General features: G+C 27.4%; 1 protein-coding gene across 5 annotated transcripts in view; it reads left to right on the forward strand.

Moving 5' to 3' along the window:
• raw overlaps window positions 1-17590 on the forward strand; it is a 63742-nt gene that overhangs the window by 20218 nt on the left and 25934 nt on the right. For 4 of the 5 annotated variants that reach the window (XM_065502203.1, XM_065502200.1, XM_065502201.1 and 1 more), the window contains exon 2: window positions 50-493. The exons of the other annotated variant lie outside the window; for it this stretch is intronic. In XM_065502203.1, the coding sequence (XP_065358275.1) occupies window positions 50-493 (444 nt within the window). The remainder of the gene's footprint in view (window positions 1-49; window positions 494-17590) is intronic. 5 annotated transcript variants of the gene reach the window in all.

The following is a 17590-nucleotide window of genomic DNA, read 5'->3' on the forward strand; positions in this document are numbered from 1 at the left end:
CTATACCTAACTGTAATTGCAACTGTTCAAACTTTTGTTTCTTAATTAGAAAAAAATCAAAAATGGGTTTGAGAGCTAAAACCACTACAGCAGCTGTGAATAGTAGCGGCGGTGGCGGCTCCAAGCATACAGCAGCCACAAATAATTGTAAATTCTTAAATGGCGGCAAAAAACTTAATAAAAATCTAATTGTACACCAACCGCAATCGCCCACAAAACAAACAGCTGCTACTCCTGCCACCACGGCGGCACTGTTAACAAAAGTGGTGTCGCCCTGCTTGAATTGCAAAACGGCGGTGGCGGAAACCACCTGCTGCAGCATAACCAGCATACGTACCACCTATCGCAGTAGTTCCACATCTGCTTTATTGACCACAGCGGCCGCATCATCATCGTCCTCATCATCACCTTTATCATCCAGTATGCGTCCCCAAACCCTAAATGTTCACAATCATCTTGAAACACCAACGGATCATACACAATTATATTTGGGGTATGTTTTTTTTTATTTATTTATAATTTTATTATTTTTACTTCTTTATTACAAAAAAAAAAATACTTTCTTTATGATTTATGTCCCTATTATTTTAAAATATTTTCACTTGATTTTTAATTTATTTATTGTATTTTTTTCTCATCATCATCCACTTGTTTTCCATTTTCAAGACATTAATTTATTAGAAAATTTGTTATTTTTTTGCTGGTTTTTTATGATTATTGTTTTATTTATTTGTTTTTGTTGCACTTTTTCTGTGCTTTTTGTTGTTGCGTCTTTCCTTGTGACCGCAGCAGGTGTTTGAAAGTATGAATTCGTTTAACATTCATCTATATATTTAAAAACAAGTAAGAAAGTATGGTCGGTCAAACCCGACCATATAATACCCTACACTAAGTGAAAGAGCAAACACATTTTTCTTTTAAAATTTCAATAATTTATATTTTTGAGTGATTTTCGGAAGTGGGCCTTATATGGGGGCTATGACCAATTATGGACCGATCACCATGAAATTAGGTCGTGTGATTTATGTCTATATGAAAGTTAACTATGTTGAATTTTGTGTGTATACCAACATTTTTAAGCGATTTATGCGCGTTAAAGTGATTTTCGGAAGCGGAACTACATGGGAGCTATGACTAATTATGGACCGATCGTAACAAAATTTGGTGACATGAATTTTGTGTATACAAATTTGGAGCGGAATTTGTGGAGATACATGTATAAATTAAACATTTATGACCGATAAAGTCCATTTCGGAAGGACATTTGTATGGGGGCTAGGTGAAATAATGGACCGATTTAAGCCAGTTTCAATAGGCTTTGTCCTTGAGCCGAAAAAATAATATTTACCAAATTTCATCGAAATATCTTCAAAATTGCGACCTGTACTCTGCGCACAAGGTTTACATGGACAGCCAGCCAGCCAGCCAACCAGACGGACGGACGGACGAACGGACATCGTTTAATCGACTCAGAAAGTGATTCTAAGTCAATAGGTATTCTTTAAGGTGGGTGTTAGACTAATATTTTTGGGCGTTACAAACATCTGCACAAACGCATTATACCTTCCCCACTATGGTGGTGTAGGCTATAATGAAATGGTCCATATATGTAATGGCATCACGTGAGAACGGCTGGAGCGATTTGGCTGATTTTTTTTTATTCGATTCGAAATTTTTGGAGATGGTTTGTAAAGAAAAAAAATTCAAAAATTCCGGGTAAAACTCGGAATTTTTTTTCGAGTCCAGTCAACTTTAATAAAAAAGCTCCCTAAAGTATGCAGTACAAATTTAGATATTTTATTTGCAAATAAATAATAACAGTCAGGTGTATGTGGGTTGGAGAAACTTGAAGAACTAACATTAGTAAATGATACCGGGCGAAGCCGGGCGCGGTCAACTAGTATGTAGTATATAAAAAGAAATTATATATCAGCAGAGAGGAATTTCAATACTGGGTTTATGACTTAAAAATGCGGGATTATTTCAAATTTTTAGCTTTCATTTTGAAACATTTGTACAATATAAATTTATTCAAAGTATTGGCCAATGTTCCTGGCAACATATCTCATATTTTGAGGTTAAGAACGAATCAAGCCACTATTGGTTACCAAAGTAAAGCGTATCTCAGCGAGAGCATTCTGCATCGATCGAAACAAATAGTATTCGGAAGGGGAAAGGTCTAAACTATTAGCTGGGTGAAGCAAAACCTTTCCAACCACTTTATTCTAAATACTTTTGAACTCTTTGCAGTTTAGTGGTCACTTTTCTAACCACCTTTTCTATAGTCTTTAAAACATAGTTTATTGACATCTATTGGCATTTTGCTAAACAATTAAATTAGTTGAAGTCATCGTTTATGTTTATTTGCCAAACTTTACCATCAGGGAGCTCTGGTTAGATTAATATATTAATTTGAAAAAAGCACAGAGTGTTTATTGTTCATCGAATTCAGTGTTACTTTGCTATTCATTAAAGTCACTTTTTAAGTTGCGCGGCTTGTAGGCTTAGACAGGCCTTTGACTTCAAATAATTCCAAAAAAAGAAATCCAATAAAGTTAAATCACACGATCTCGAGGGAAAATTCTGATCGCTAAAACGAGAGGAGTACACGTTATCTGTCGAGCTATGTATATGACAGGTGGCGCTGTCTTATCGACCACCTCAATAGCATCCAATTTATTTACAAACTTGATCAACCTTATTTTCATTTTCCAAATCCATACCAAACTATTTCTCTTTTAGCAAGATCGCTTAGTAATTTATTACTTCTTTGGTATTTCTAACTTTGCGAAAACATTTTAAAGAATTCAGTTATTTAAAGAGCTGACCAATCGCAACGTCAGTGTGTGATATTGGTGCAGCAGCGTCGTCGTCAGTGGTATTTTATTCTGTCATCGTTATTTTAAATCATGTTTTGATCGTTAAATGTGTTGTTGTTTTTGTTGTTGTTGTTATTATTGTTGTTGCTTCTTTCATACTTGTGTTTATTATTTTAGAATCACCACCAGAACAACAAAAGCAGACAAATTGTTGTTGTATGCCTCTTCATTTACGATTTTTTTCCTTCGTGAAAAATAAAAATACAAAAACAAAAAAAAAATTTATTAAAAATGATCGACGACGATATCATTGAACTTGATCTTTTAGGCATTAAGCGCGTGTTGCATTTTAATTAATATGGAAAAAAATAAATAAAAATATTTTTTTTAAATATGATTTTTTTTATATGTGTATGGATGTGCAATAACCATAAAAATAACACCAGCAACAAATTGATGATCATGTAAAAGCAAAACAAACAAAAAAATACGAAATTGCTGAAATATTCATTTCAATCAGAGTAAAGATTTCATTGACCCCTAAGCTTAATAAATGATCATAAATAAAAGAAATGATCTGTCATATAAACATTTATTAAAAAGACATTTCAATTGAGTCAATCGTTAAAAAAAAACAAAATTCATACTACTACTGTATATGTTTTTTGTTAAATGAAATTAATTTCCTGTTTCATTAACGTAATGGAGCAAGTTTAATGCAAAAAAATTATATATAAAATTTAAATTTTTTTCCTTTATTGATCAGTTTGTTTTATTGCACAGATTAGTGATCACTGACCTTTCCTTATACATTTTTGTTTTTATTTTTGCTCATTTATGAAACAAAGAGTTCTGGTCATATTTATTTTTGGACTTAGTGCTGTGACAGCAAAGTATTACATTGTTTTAATTAAATGTGTGAAACAGGACCTAGAGATTTTAACAGAAAAGATTAAGGGAAATTAAGTATAATTAATCAAATAAAAAGTAAACACTTCCTGTTTTTTTACTAAATGGCCTTTAGTACAAAAGATCGTAAAATTTAATTAATATAATCTATATATATAAAAATTAAATGGTCCATGTATGTAATGTCATCACTTGAGAACGGCTGGAGCGATTTGACTGATTTTTTTTTAATCGATTTGAAATGTTCAGGAGATGGTTTGTAAAGAAAAAAAATTAAAAAATTCCGGGTAAAACTAGGAAGTTCTTTTTTTTGTGAGTCCAGTCGCTGTAATAAAAAAAGCTCCCTAAAGTATGCAGTACAAATTTAGATATTTTATTTGCAAATAAATAAGAACAGACTGATGTGAGTGGGTTGGATAAACTTGAAGAACTAACATTAGTAAATGCTACCGGGCGAAGCCGGGGCGATCAACTAGTTTTATATAAAAACAACTGTTATATCTAATATTTTTTTTAAAAAAAAAACTGTTATACAGATTATTTTCTTTAGAGAAAGTGTTATACGAAATATTTTATATAGAAAAAGCTGTTTTACACAATATTTTCAGTAGAAAGAACTGAACATTTTGATACACAAAATAATTTCAACTGTTATACAAAACTGTTATAGCCAACCTTTACGGTTCTTTGACATAACAACTGTTATATAGCACATTTTCTACAGAAGAACTGTTATAAACAATATTTTCTGTATAAAACACTGTTATACAGAATATTTTTTTTGGAGAAAGTGTTATACACAATATTTCCTATAGAAAAAAACTGTTGTACATAATATTTTCTAAAGAAGAAAACTGTTATACACAACATCTTAAAGACAAATTGTTATACAAAATGTTTTCTATAGAAAAACTGTTATACCAAATATTTCCAACTGTCATACAAATATTTTCTATAGAAGAAACTGTTATACATAAAAAAACTGCTATACATAACATTTTTTTTGTGGAAAAACTGTTATACAAAATATCTTCAACTGTTATACACAATATTTACTTAAGAAAAAGCTGTTATGCACAACAACTTATAGAAAAATTGTTATACAAAATATTTTCTATAGAAAAACTGTTACACCAAATATTTCCAACTGTTATACACAATATTTTCTTAAGAAAACACTGTTATACACAATATTTCCTAAGAAAAACTGTTATAAAAAATATTTTCAACTGTTATACACAATATTTTATTAAGAAAAAACTGTTATTTACAATCTTTTCTATAGAAAAAAAAAACTGTTATACACACTTTTTGGAGAAAACTGGAAAAACTATAGAAAAAAACTGTTATACACCCCAATATATTCTGCAGAAGATTTATTATACACAATATTTCCTAAGTAAAACTACTACACACACAATTTTTGTGTGGAAAAACTGTTATAAAAAAAATATTTTCAACTGTTATACACAATATTTACTTAAGAAAAAGCTGTTATATACAATCTTTTCTATAGAAAAAACTGTTATACTTTTTGCTGAAAACTGTTCATATATAGAAAAAAAGAAATATTATTTGTATTACAAGAAATATTTCCTATGGAAAAACTGTTATACACAATATTATCTAAAGAACTTATAGAAAAATTGTTATACAAACAATTTTCTTTAGAAAACCGGTTATACAAAATATTTTCAACTGTTATATATAATATTTGCTTAAAAAAAAACTGTTATACACAATATATTCTATAGAAGAAACTGTTATACACAATATTTTCAAAAAAAACTGTTATACACAATCTTTTTTTATGTAAAAACTGTTATAGAAAATATTTTGAACTGTTATACACAATATTTACTTAAGAAAAAACTGTTATTCACAATAGAAAAAAACTGTTATGTTAACTTTTTGGAGGAAACAATTTGTTTGTAGAAATAACTGTTATACACCCCAATATATTCTATAGATGAAACTGTTATACACAATATTTTCTTAGAAAAACTGTTATACACAAAATTTTTTTTGTGGAAAAACTGTTATACAAAATATTTCCAACTGTTATACACAATATTTACTTAAGAAAAACTTGTTATTCACAATATTTTCTATAGAAAAAAACTGTTATGCAAACTTTTTGGAGAAAACTGTTTTTTTTATAGAAAAACCCAATTTTTAGGCAAAAATGAGACATGAATTCTTTTATTTTTTTCTTAAATTGTATTTGGAGTAATGATTAATTAAACTAATCCCATGTTATCAAACTTTTTTATAAGCTAAAGGTTCAGTTTGCCAAATATTTAAGTAAATTACATATAAAACTTGTCTATAAAGATCTAAATTTTTCTTCCCTAAACTATGTAAAAATGATTTCTATACTAAATGAATCAATTAGTCAAAATATAAAATAGAAAGCAAGAAGGTTACATGTGTATAAGATTTGAAATATTTCAAATACGCTGTTTATTTATTTTCAAAGTCATTAACACACCCACCCACATATGAATACAAAAAAAAAAAACATAATTCTATTTTAAATATTGCCTTTGTTTAATAAAAAAAAATATAGCAAATTTTGCACCCATTCAAAATAAGTATTTACACAAACATTAATTTCTATAACGTTGAAAGGAAAAAACAAACAAACTCTGGTAATCTTTAACTAATAAATATCAATAAATAGCAATTTTTGGCAATTACTTTTATTATTTAAATACAGGGGGTATTAAGTACTATTTATACAATAAATAGAAAACATGCAATTGCTTTTTCAAACATATAAATATATGTAGAATTTCTTTTTCAAGTTGTGGTAGTTAACAACTTGAATTTAAAATAAAAATGTCGTAGTTGGAGCTATTCGAGAGTCAGCCAGCCAGTCATTGGTTCTAGTATTTTGTATGACATCATGTGTGTTTATATTTTTTTATTTATAATAATTGTTGTTGGCTGAATGGTAACAAATCAACCAGACCCACTAGACCCAGACCATACCTTCTTCCTACAAATAAAAAAAAAATAGCAAAAAAAAAAAAACAACAACAACCAAAACTAAATGCTACAATAACGTAATATTTATTTTGTTATTTTTATTTTTATGTATGGCGTTCTTCATTTAGTTACTCTTTTGTTGGTATTGTTGTTGCTGCTTGCTGGCGCTTTTGTTTTCCAAATGATCTAAGTCGATAAATTAATTTCTTTGTAATGTTTTAAATTTATTTACACAAAAACACACAGTTGAGTTACAAACAAATAGCACAATTTTATTTGAGGTTTTTAAATTTGGTGTAATCAAAATATCTCTGTCTTACAAAAAGGCCTAAATATAAATTTTAAAATTTTTTATTTTATTATTCCTCTATTCATTTACCCATTTATTCCAAAATAGCTCTAAAAATTAATAGCTTTGCATATTTACAGGGCTTTCATATGAAAACAATGTGTTCCTAAAATTCGTTATAATAAAAATGGTACTTAGACCTTTTTGCAGGGAAGACATCGATAAGAAATCAATCTTCTAGATTGGTTTTCGTTATGACAGGAATTATAACAACAGAAATAACTATGTGGTCAACTAATTAGCACAGTTTTTTTTTATAAAAATTTTTTAATAAAAAAAATATTGTTCAATTTATAAAAAACATTACAGTGGAGCGCAAAAAAATTCATACATATTTTCATATGTTCTTGAATACGTTTTATTTAAAGGAATTTATAAACGGAACTGTTATACAAAAATATTTTCTATATTAAAACTGTTATACATTAAATTTTAAATAGAAAAATCTACTAAACATAATATATTCTAAAGGAAATGCTGTTATACAACAAAATTGCCCGGGAATTTATGAAAAAACTATTCCCGGTAAAATTTTCTCGATTAAGAACCCTATTTACAACTCATACCAAAAGGCCAACATAATTTTGATTTAATTTTTCAGACAGAGGAAACAGTTTTGATTGTGATAATCAAATTATTCGGTCTTAGCGATCGTGTTTTTCTATGGTGGCGGTTAGTTCAATCGTTATTCCTTCTTATCTCTATGCTGAGATAATTTTAAGTAACTTTATTATGAAAGCTTTTAATATTTTAAAGTTTTCCTGAAAATTTTTAGTTGGGGTGACAAAAATTCGGTTATTTTAATTGTAATTCTTCTTTCTTTGCAAAAATAGTAATTCGAGAAATTTCCTGAGAATTCCTGGAAATATTTTTTTTGGAATTTTAGGATAATTTTCCCCGGTACAAACTCTTTATAAAATTCTTTTCAAAAGGGCACCAAAAAATTAATTTATTTTCTCTAAAGCATGAAATTGTACTTTCAATGTATCTTAGTAAAAAACAAGTAAGAGACGAATCTTATATACCCTTCACCGAATTATACTTTAAAATAATATTTTTTAATTTTAATATTTAATAATTTTTAAACATTTTTTTCGAAATAGTTTTTTCAATTTTTTTTAAAAAAGTTTTTTCCAATTTTTTTTTTTTTAATTTTTAAAATTTATTTTTTTTTTTTTTGGAAAAAGAATTTATGACTAAAAATATTTTTGATGCTGTATTCGGCTGTGCCGAATCTTATATACCCTTCACCGAATTATACTTTAAAATATTTTTAGGTAAACAAATTAAATTTTTTTTCGAATTAGTTTTTTAATTTTTTAAAAAAAGTTTTTTCCAAATTTTTTTTAAAATTTTTATTTTTTAATTTTTAAAATTAATTTTTTTTGGATAAAGAATTTATGACAAAAAAATTTTTTGATGAAAAAATAAAATCGGTTTAAAAAATATTTTTCCCGATTTTGACCCATTGTAGGTCCAACTTACTATAATAGCCTTATATACATCGTTGCAATGGACTTTGAAATATCATTCATTAGATATCCATATTGGGTATCTTAAGGACTTAGTAATCCAGATATAGATCAAAAATAGACCAAAAATCGAGATTGTCACGGTTTTTTCCTTATATCTCAGCTATTTGTGGGCCGATTTTCTCGGTTTTAAATAGCAACTGAGCCGAAAGAATTTCCGATATATTGATGTATGAATCATGCATGTAAGTTATTTGAGGCTACGGAAAGTTGATTTCAACATACCGAGGAACAGACGGACATGGCTATATCGACTTCGCTTTCTATAACGATCCAGAATACATATACATTGTGGGGTCGGTCACAAATGAAAAATGTAGAAATTACAAACAGATACCCTTACTCATGGTGATAGCAAACAAGTCTGTTTTAAAGTAGGAACTCACTGTAGAAACACCATGTCTTCGATAAAGGAGAGGTTAAGAGTTTTGGTTCGATTCCTTTTTTTTAAATATAAAATTGAAACAAATAATAAATTTTGTTTGAAAAATAATTTTCTTTATTGTTTAATTTTTATTTTTAGTTATATTAATAATTTGTTTTAAATTTTGTTCTTGCTGGTCAGAGTGCACATTTATAACTGACTTTTGTTAATAATTACAATTAGCATATCAGTAATAACAATCATAAAAAAAGAAAAGTGATAATTAAAGTAAATAACAAAATCATTCATTGATCTTTTTTATGTTCTGCTCTTTCTCTCTTCTTCATACGCATTGATAGTATGTAATAGAGCATGCAGAAATTATTTTTATGATCTCTCACACTTAACAGATTTATTGATTTAATAAATAAGTAAAAATGATTGAATGTATGTAATTGATTTAAAATAAAATATGTATGTAAAGCTTGACAACAAAGAATTTTAACAGAGAAATATAATGTTGTTGGCAAGTAATATATTTATAATGTGATATGTAATATTATATACATATTATGGGTATTCACTTATAACATCCCCATCGTTTGATTGAGACTCCGGCGAAAATTTTTGCATTTGTATTAATTACATTAAATGATTTTTACAAAACCTAAAGAAATTTAAATTCTTAAATTTTTTTTTTTGTATTACATATTACAAAATTTTGTTTGATTTTTTTCTTACTTTTGTTTTCTTTATAGAATAAAAAAAATAATTTATTAATATAATTGTAGTTTGATAAATTTAGTTTGATGAAATTATTTTCATTATGATCTTCATTCATATTTTTAATATATTTTTTTTTTGTTTAATTTGGAATTTTAATTTGTTTTTTTTTTCAATAGTTTGTTAATTTATTTTGCAATTGTATTTTAATTTGTATCAGTTTTTATAATATGAGAATTAATCTTTGTTATATATATTATATATACAATTTCTATTTATATTTTGAGAATACATTTAATAGTATAGCGTGAAATTCATAAATTCATGTTTGCTTTTATTTAATAGCCTTCATCAAAAATTGGTTTTGTGTTATCTTATACATTTTCCTTAATTTTTAAATATCTTTTTATTTACAAAATTTTTATTTTATATTTATATAAGCAAAAGTTTTCTATAACAAATTTTATAATTTTGCAATTTTAAATTAAAGGTTTTTTTTTTTTTTTTAAAAAAAATGAGTTATTCATTACTTTGCAAATGTTTCTTTCTTTTTACATGCGATTTATAATATTTGTGTCTTGTTTGAGTTATGACGTGGTCATCATCTAACCTATCTACTTCAATTTTCCTAAACTTGGCATGATTTTTCCCACCTCTGTCATGTTTTAAATATACTTTTCCAGCTTGTATTTCACAGTCCTCGCGTTTTTGATTTAATTTTGATATGGATTTTTCTTTTGATTTAATAATGTTATCTTTTATCATCTGGTAATTTTCTATTGTTATATTGCCATTATGGAAATCAAAAGGTTTGTACTTTGTGGTTGAATGGATAGAATTATTGTAGAATGTGATTACCTTATAAATTTTTTCTTCTACTGTATCAGTATCTTTTTCTGGATCATGCCTTAGAAGACGAATATGTTCATTCATGGTATTGTGTAAACGTTCTACGTCTGCATTTGATGTATGATTATTGTTGGATGTAAAATGTATTTCTATGTTCCTTTCTCTTAAAAATTCCATTAGGGGCAGCGCCTTAAAGCCTAACTCATTATCTGTTACAATCTTATCTATATTTCCTACAATACTTATGTATTGAGTAAGAGCTTTTTTAAATTCAATCCAGGACCTATTTTGTATCTTGATTGCTTGCGCAAACTTCGAAAACTTATCAATTATAGTAAGAAATAATGTTTTTTGTAAACTATAAAAGACATCGATGTGTACTATTTGCCCTGGCCTATCAGGCGTTTCTGTAATTTTAAATCGTTGTTTAACTGGGTTTCGGTCATATTTTTCAATATTGCAGATATGACAATTGTTTATATATTGTTGTATTCTAAGTTTTAATTTTGGATGATAAATTCTAGTTTTGAGTTGTTCAAAGTTTTCGCTAATACCACGATGATTATTTTTGCGGTGTTCATTTTGAATGTGATCGTAGAGAATATTTTCATCCAAAATATCTTCATACAATTTATTACATCTAGCAATTTTTAAGTTTGAATTTTCTAGATATTTTAAAACTGTTCTTTTAAACAAATCGTAGAGATTGTCATCATTTATGAAAATTGCGTTTACTTTTGTTGGGTGGAAATAATTTGTTAATATTGATAACATATCGCTTTCATCAAAACAATTAGAAGTAATTGTTTTTCTTTCATTATTAAATATTTTTGTATTGACTATTTTGAGAGAGTTTGTATTTGAGTTTGTTTCGAAAATGATTTGATATCTATACACATTCAAAGGAGAATTACTTTGAAAAATAATGTTAAGAGGAGAACGCTCAATCAAATTAACTTGGGGTTCTAAACGAGATAATGCATCCGCGTTACCATTTTTGATTCCACGTTTATAATAAATTTCATAGTCGTATTCCTCTAACTGCAGTCTCCATCGAACTAATTTAGAATTTGGTTCTTTGATGGAAAATAACCATTGTAGTGGCTGATGATCTGTTTTTATAATGAATTTCCTGCCAAAAAGATACGGACGAAAGTATTTAACGGCCCAAACTACAGCCAACAATTCCTTTTCAACTATGCTGTAATTTATCTCATGTTCATTGAGCGTTCTACTGGCATAGCAAACGGGATGGTTGTCCTGCGAAAGGACGGCACCTAAAGCAAAGTTGCTAGCGTCTGTATTTAAAACGAATTGTTTGTTAAAATTCGGGTAAACTAAAATTGGGTCATTTATAAGTAGCAATTTTAAGGTTCTAAAACTCTCCATATATTCCGGGTCTTTAATATCTATTTTTGAATTTTTCTTTAAATATTTGGTCATAGGCTTTGCTATTCTCGAATAGTCCTTGATAAATTTCCTATAATACCCGCTGAGTCCTAAAAACTGTTTTATTTGCTTTGCTGTTACCGGAAGGGGATAGTTGGATACACATTCAACCTTTTTAGGATTCGGTTTTATACCCTGTTGAGTAATAACGTGCCCTAAAAACTCAGTTTCTCTTTTCAAGAACTCGCACTTGTCTGCTTGAATTTTTAGGTTGGCCTCTGAAAGTCTGTCAAGTACTAGCCGTAGGGAGTTGATGTGTTCTTGAAGAGAAGTTGAGTAAACAATGATGTCATCTAAGTATACTAAACAGTATTTGTTTACCAAATCACCTAAAATGTTGTTCATGAGCCTTTGAAATGTGGAAGGTGCCGTTTTCAATCCAAAGGGCATTCTTAAAAACTCGTAGTGACCACCCTCTACTGAAAACGCTGTTTTATGGGTGTCCCTTTCATCTATTTCAACTTGGTGAAATCCCTTTGCTAGGTCTAAAGTTGTAAAATACATGCTCCTACCAAGTTTGTCTAATATTTCTTCAATATTCGGTATGGGAAAACGGTCATCGATAGTTTTTTCGTTTAGTTTCCTATAATCAATTACGATTCGCCACTTCTTAATTCCACTAGCATCGTCTTTCTTAGGAACTATCCATATAGGAGCGGAGTATGGAGAATTTGATGGTCTAATTATTTTGCAATCCAACATTTCCTGTATTTGTTTATTTACTTCTTCCTTATGTATATAAGGGTATCTATATGTTTTGACAAACACGGGTATGTCGTCTTTAGTAAGTATTCTATGTTTTATTGCATTTGTAAACGATAAGTTTGAATTTGTTTCATAAAACAATTGCTTATAATCTTCTAGAACTTTTAATAAATTAAATTTTTCCTCAGAATTTAAATGATCTGTCCGAATTTGTTCAAGGTAATGTTGATCACAATTACTTGTTGGTGATAATTTATCATCAACTAAATAATAATTTTCGGGAGAAACTGGCCACGAACTATTTTCAGTAAGGTGTATTACATTTGAGCATTTGGTGGTTGTTTCTACCTCAACTTTAAAATTATGCGAATTGTAAACACCTTCATTAATTATAGTTTCGCCAATAGAATTTCTATGCTCCATAATGTGAACTAATCCACATTCAACATTTGAAATAAATTTAACTATTTGGATTTTCTTTAGATTCAGCAAAGGAACTACTTTGTTGTTGATTATTAATTTGTCATTGTTATAATCTATAACAGTTTTATATTTACGTAAGATATCATTTCCTATGATTCCGTCGTATTCATTATGAAACTTACATTCTATTAAAAATATTTTGTCATTACCATCTCCCAATTCTGTAAACAATGGAACTTGGTAAACTGTATTGGTCATTATCGTGTTTTGCAAAGTTTTCAGAGTCAAAGTATGGGAATTAATTTTCCATTTTGGATTGCATATACCTGGATTTATAATTGAGTGAGTGGCTCCAGTATCGACAATAAATTTAAGAGTTTTTTTGATCACTATATATGGTAGCTCTCCGGAGAGGCTTGAAAAGGAAAATTTTGTATTGTCTCATTTTGATTTAATGGAATATGATGAGGAACTTGTGTATTAGTGGAATAATTTATGACGGAAGTATTTTGTGGCATTCTCTCTTGTCTATTTGAATTCTGAATAATGTTAATGTCCCTTGGATCTTCGAAAGATTGTTGATTTTGAGAATTTGTAAAATTGTTCCTAAAATGTTGTCCGGTTTTATAATTATATTGATAGCTATATCGATTAGTGTTATTATTGTTATTATTTAAATTCGAGATTACAGGTCTATTGGAATCTTGAATATAATTAATGTCCATTGGTTCTGGTAAAGATGGGTGACTTTGAGAATTTGTAAAATTGTTTCTAAAGTTTTGTCTGTTATTAGGGTTATATTGATAGTTATTCCTATTACTGTTGTTATTATTACTGTTATGTTGGAACCTATTATTGTTATAAGTCTGCCTACTTATATCAGTCTGGTTATTTTGCGTTTCCCATCTATTCGTAAAATAGTTGTTTCTATTTGTTTTAAAACGCTGGCCTGTTCCATTGTTTTCATGTGTTTCATAATTACTGCTAACATTTGTATATATTCTACTTCTATTATTCGAGTTATCAAGTCTATTAAAAGTGTTATTTCTATTCTTAACTCCATAATTGGCATATCCTGAGTTAAAAAGAATATCCATTGCATCTTCAAGCGTGTTTGGATTTCTGCAAGCTAGAATAGTTCTCATGGGTTCCGGTATTTTTTCTTTAAAAATATTAAGAGCGGTTTTCATATTATTTCTAGCTGTTTGCTCGCTGTTTGCATTAATTCCAAAATCAGTCGATGTTTTGTTATTTAAACTTCGGAGTTTTTCCTTGATTTCATTATAAAAATCTATGGCATTGGTTTTAAAAACTACAGATCTAAGTCTGTCATATAACTCTTCTACACTATGTTTTTCACCAAAATTATTCATCAAAATTATTCTAATTTCTGTCCACGATTGGGCATGGAAATTGATTTCCATAGTCTCTTTTGCCTTATCTTTAAGTTTGCTTTTAATTATGTCAAAAAATAAAAGTTGGGAAAGCTCATCGTATTGAATGAGAATGGGGTTGATTCTATCAACAAGTGCAATAAATGAATATAACTCTTTTCTGTCTCCAGAAAAGTCCGGCAATCTTTGAAGGAATTTAAGTGGGTCCAAAGTTAAAGGCTGTAAGGCATTATTAGCTTGAGCCATTTTTGATAAGAAAAATTAATCCTTTGTATAATTATTTATTTTGAAATATATATTAATTTTTTTTAAGACCTATAAAGGATTATATTATTATATATTTTTTTTAATTATGTATATGAAAAAAAAAAAATATTTATAGTAGTAGAAGTAATTTTATTAAGTTAACCAATTTGTATATTTTTAATGTAGGCAAAAATAATATGTTTTTTTTTTTTAATAATAATTATAACAAAATTTTTTTTATTTAAATTCACTAACTAATTGCTTATTGTAAAAATAATAATAAATTTCACATTTAATTAATTTTGAAAATGATTAATTGATAATTATATTAGTTCCTTATGGTTTTTTTATAGTTTAATATTTTTGACTGTACTTATTCAATTTCTGTACAAATATTACAAAATGAAGAAAAAACAGGAGAACACATTTTTGTCTCTCTTTTCTTAGCAAATGACAAAAACAATATTTTTTTGTTTTATATTAATACGAAAGTGGAATGAAAAAAATGGATTTTAAAATTTTATAACCGTAAATAATTTTGCAACAATAATATATGGAGTAAAAGGAAGAGAAGAAGAAAAAAAATTGTTACTATGCTGAATTTTCTCTCTTCTTTTTTCTTATGCGTATGTTTTTTATCGATAGAGACCAAAAAAAAATTGTTTTTGCAATTTAACTGTAATAATACAATATGACATATTTTAACTGTAAACTTAAATACTAAAAAAAATAATATACATACATTATTACAAATACTAAAAAATAATGCATCAATGATGGATCTCGAAATTTGTATGATGGACCTCGTGTATTTTCAAAATGGTTGTCATATATTTTCTTCTTATTGTCGAAGTCTTTTGATGTGGGTATTTTATATTTTATTGTTGACTCTTTTTTTTTATACTGGGTGTGTAAAATTTTAATACTGTTTCTGAATTTGTACTATATATTTCGTTTAAATTTATATGTATATTCACAATTTTATGTTTTTATTTCTGTTTTGTAGATTTTAAATATATATTTTTTATTATATAAAACAAATCGTTTTTGTATCAAAATTTTAGTTTTTTTTCTTCATGTTGAACCAACGTTTTTTATATTATTTCTTAACTTATCACTTATCGTGTTTTTGTAATTCTAATAATTTGGTGTTTGGATATTAATTTTGCGTTTACATATATAATTTCTTCATTAAATTAATTGTAAATATTTTTAAATTCACTTCTTTCTTTTTTTTGCATTAAATTTTAATTAATTGTTTTTTAAATCTGTTTATTAGTTTTTTAATTATAAAGAAATATCTTTTCTTGTCTTTTATGTATAAAGAAATATCTTTTCTTTATATTCACATGCCCGTTAGTACATTTAAATGTACAATATCACTTTTAAGAAAAACTTTAATAAGGATACTCGGGCATCCTACCGACTGCGCCAGTTTTGGTTCGATTCCTTTTTTTTAAATATAAAATTGAAACAAATAATAAATTTTGTTTGAAAAATAATTTTCTTTATTGTTTAATTTTTATTTTTAGTTATATTAATAATTTGTTTTAAATTTTGTTCTTGCTGGTCAGAGTGCACATTTATAACTGACTTTTGTTAATAATTACAATTAGCATATCAGTAATAACAATCATAAAAAAAGAAAAGTGATAATTAAAGTAAATAACAAAATCATTCATTGATCTTTTTTATGTTCTGCTCTTTCTCTCTTCTTCATACGCATTGATAGTATGTAATAGAGCATGCAGAAATTATTTTTATGATCTCTCACACTTAACAGATTTATTGATTTAATAAATAAGTAAAAATGATTGAATGTATGTAATTGATTTAAAATAAAATATGTATGTAAAGCTTGACAACAAAGAATTTTAACAGAGAAATATAATGTTGTTGGCAAGTAATATATTTATAATGTGATATGTAATATTATATACATATTATGGGTATTCACTTATAACAGTTAAGCCCGGCATTTGCTCTACCGCTTACGAAATTTGTTCTAACGCTTACATTCTTCCTTACAACAGACATGATTTTTGTATGATGAGTTTCCACTGGGAAGCAGGTTTGTGTGTGTTTTAATTTCTCGTATACAAATGATCGTTAATTTGCTTACTCTATTGCATCTAAGAAGCGTTTTTTTTAAAGCGCAAAATGTTCCCTTTTCCTTGTCAAGTACTTCGAAAAGAAGCTAAATTTTGAACTGGGATACCTTAAAATTAATTGGTAGCTTATCTTCATTCTCTGCAAGTTTCTATTCCCGTCAAAGTAAAATTTTGTAAAATTTGTTAGGAATTCATTTAAAAATTTGATTAATTTTTTTAAAATTACCAAAACCGTACTACCCTTTCTGCCAGCATGGCTGTAAATATTGTGTTTTCTTCTTATATTAAAATAATAAATAAATAAATTAAAAAAATATAAATAAAAATTATGACATCAATTCGTGACTACCCAGTACAAACAACATCATGTATAAATCGTTGAACAAGTATGAATCGATTTAAAAAGCTGGAGGAGATATAGTAAATAAACAGCAACAACAACAATGAAATGAAATGACTACAAGAAGAGAGTAAGTGAGAAGCTAAAATAAGTCAGCAAGTAAGAAAGGGAACAAGGGAGTAAATTAATAAGTGTAGTTGTCAATATTTATTATTAAATTAAAACGTATCACACAATAATACCTGTACAGATCGATGCTACATACTTACATACATACACACATTTTTAATAAACAATATTAGTTTTTTACAATTTTTTTTGTTTTTGTACAAAAACTCATAGTTACACGTTGGTGGTTAATTTACTAGAGTCCCACCGAAACTGGG

This window comes from Calliphora vicina, chromosome 2, assembly GCF_958450345.1.
Source record: "Calliphora vicina chromosome 2, idCalVici1.1, whole genome shotgun sequence".
Lineage (NCBI taxonomy): Eukaryota > Metazoa > Arthropoda > Insecta > Diptera > Calliphoridae > Calliphora > Calliphora vicina.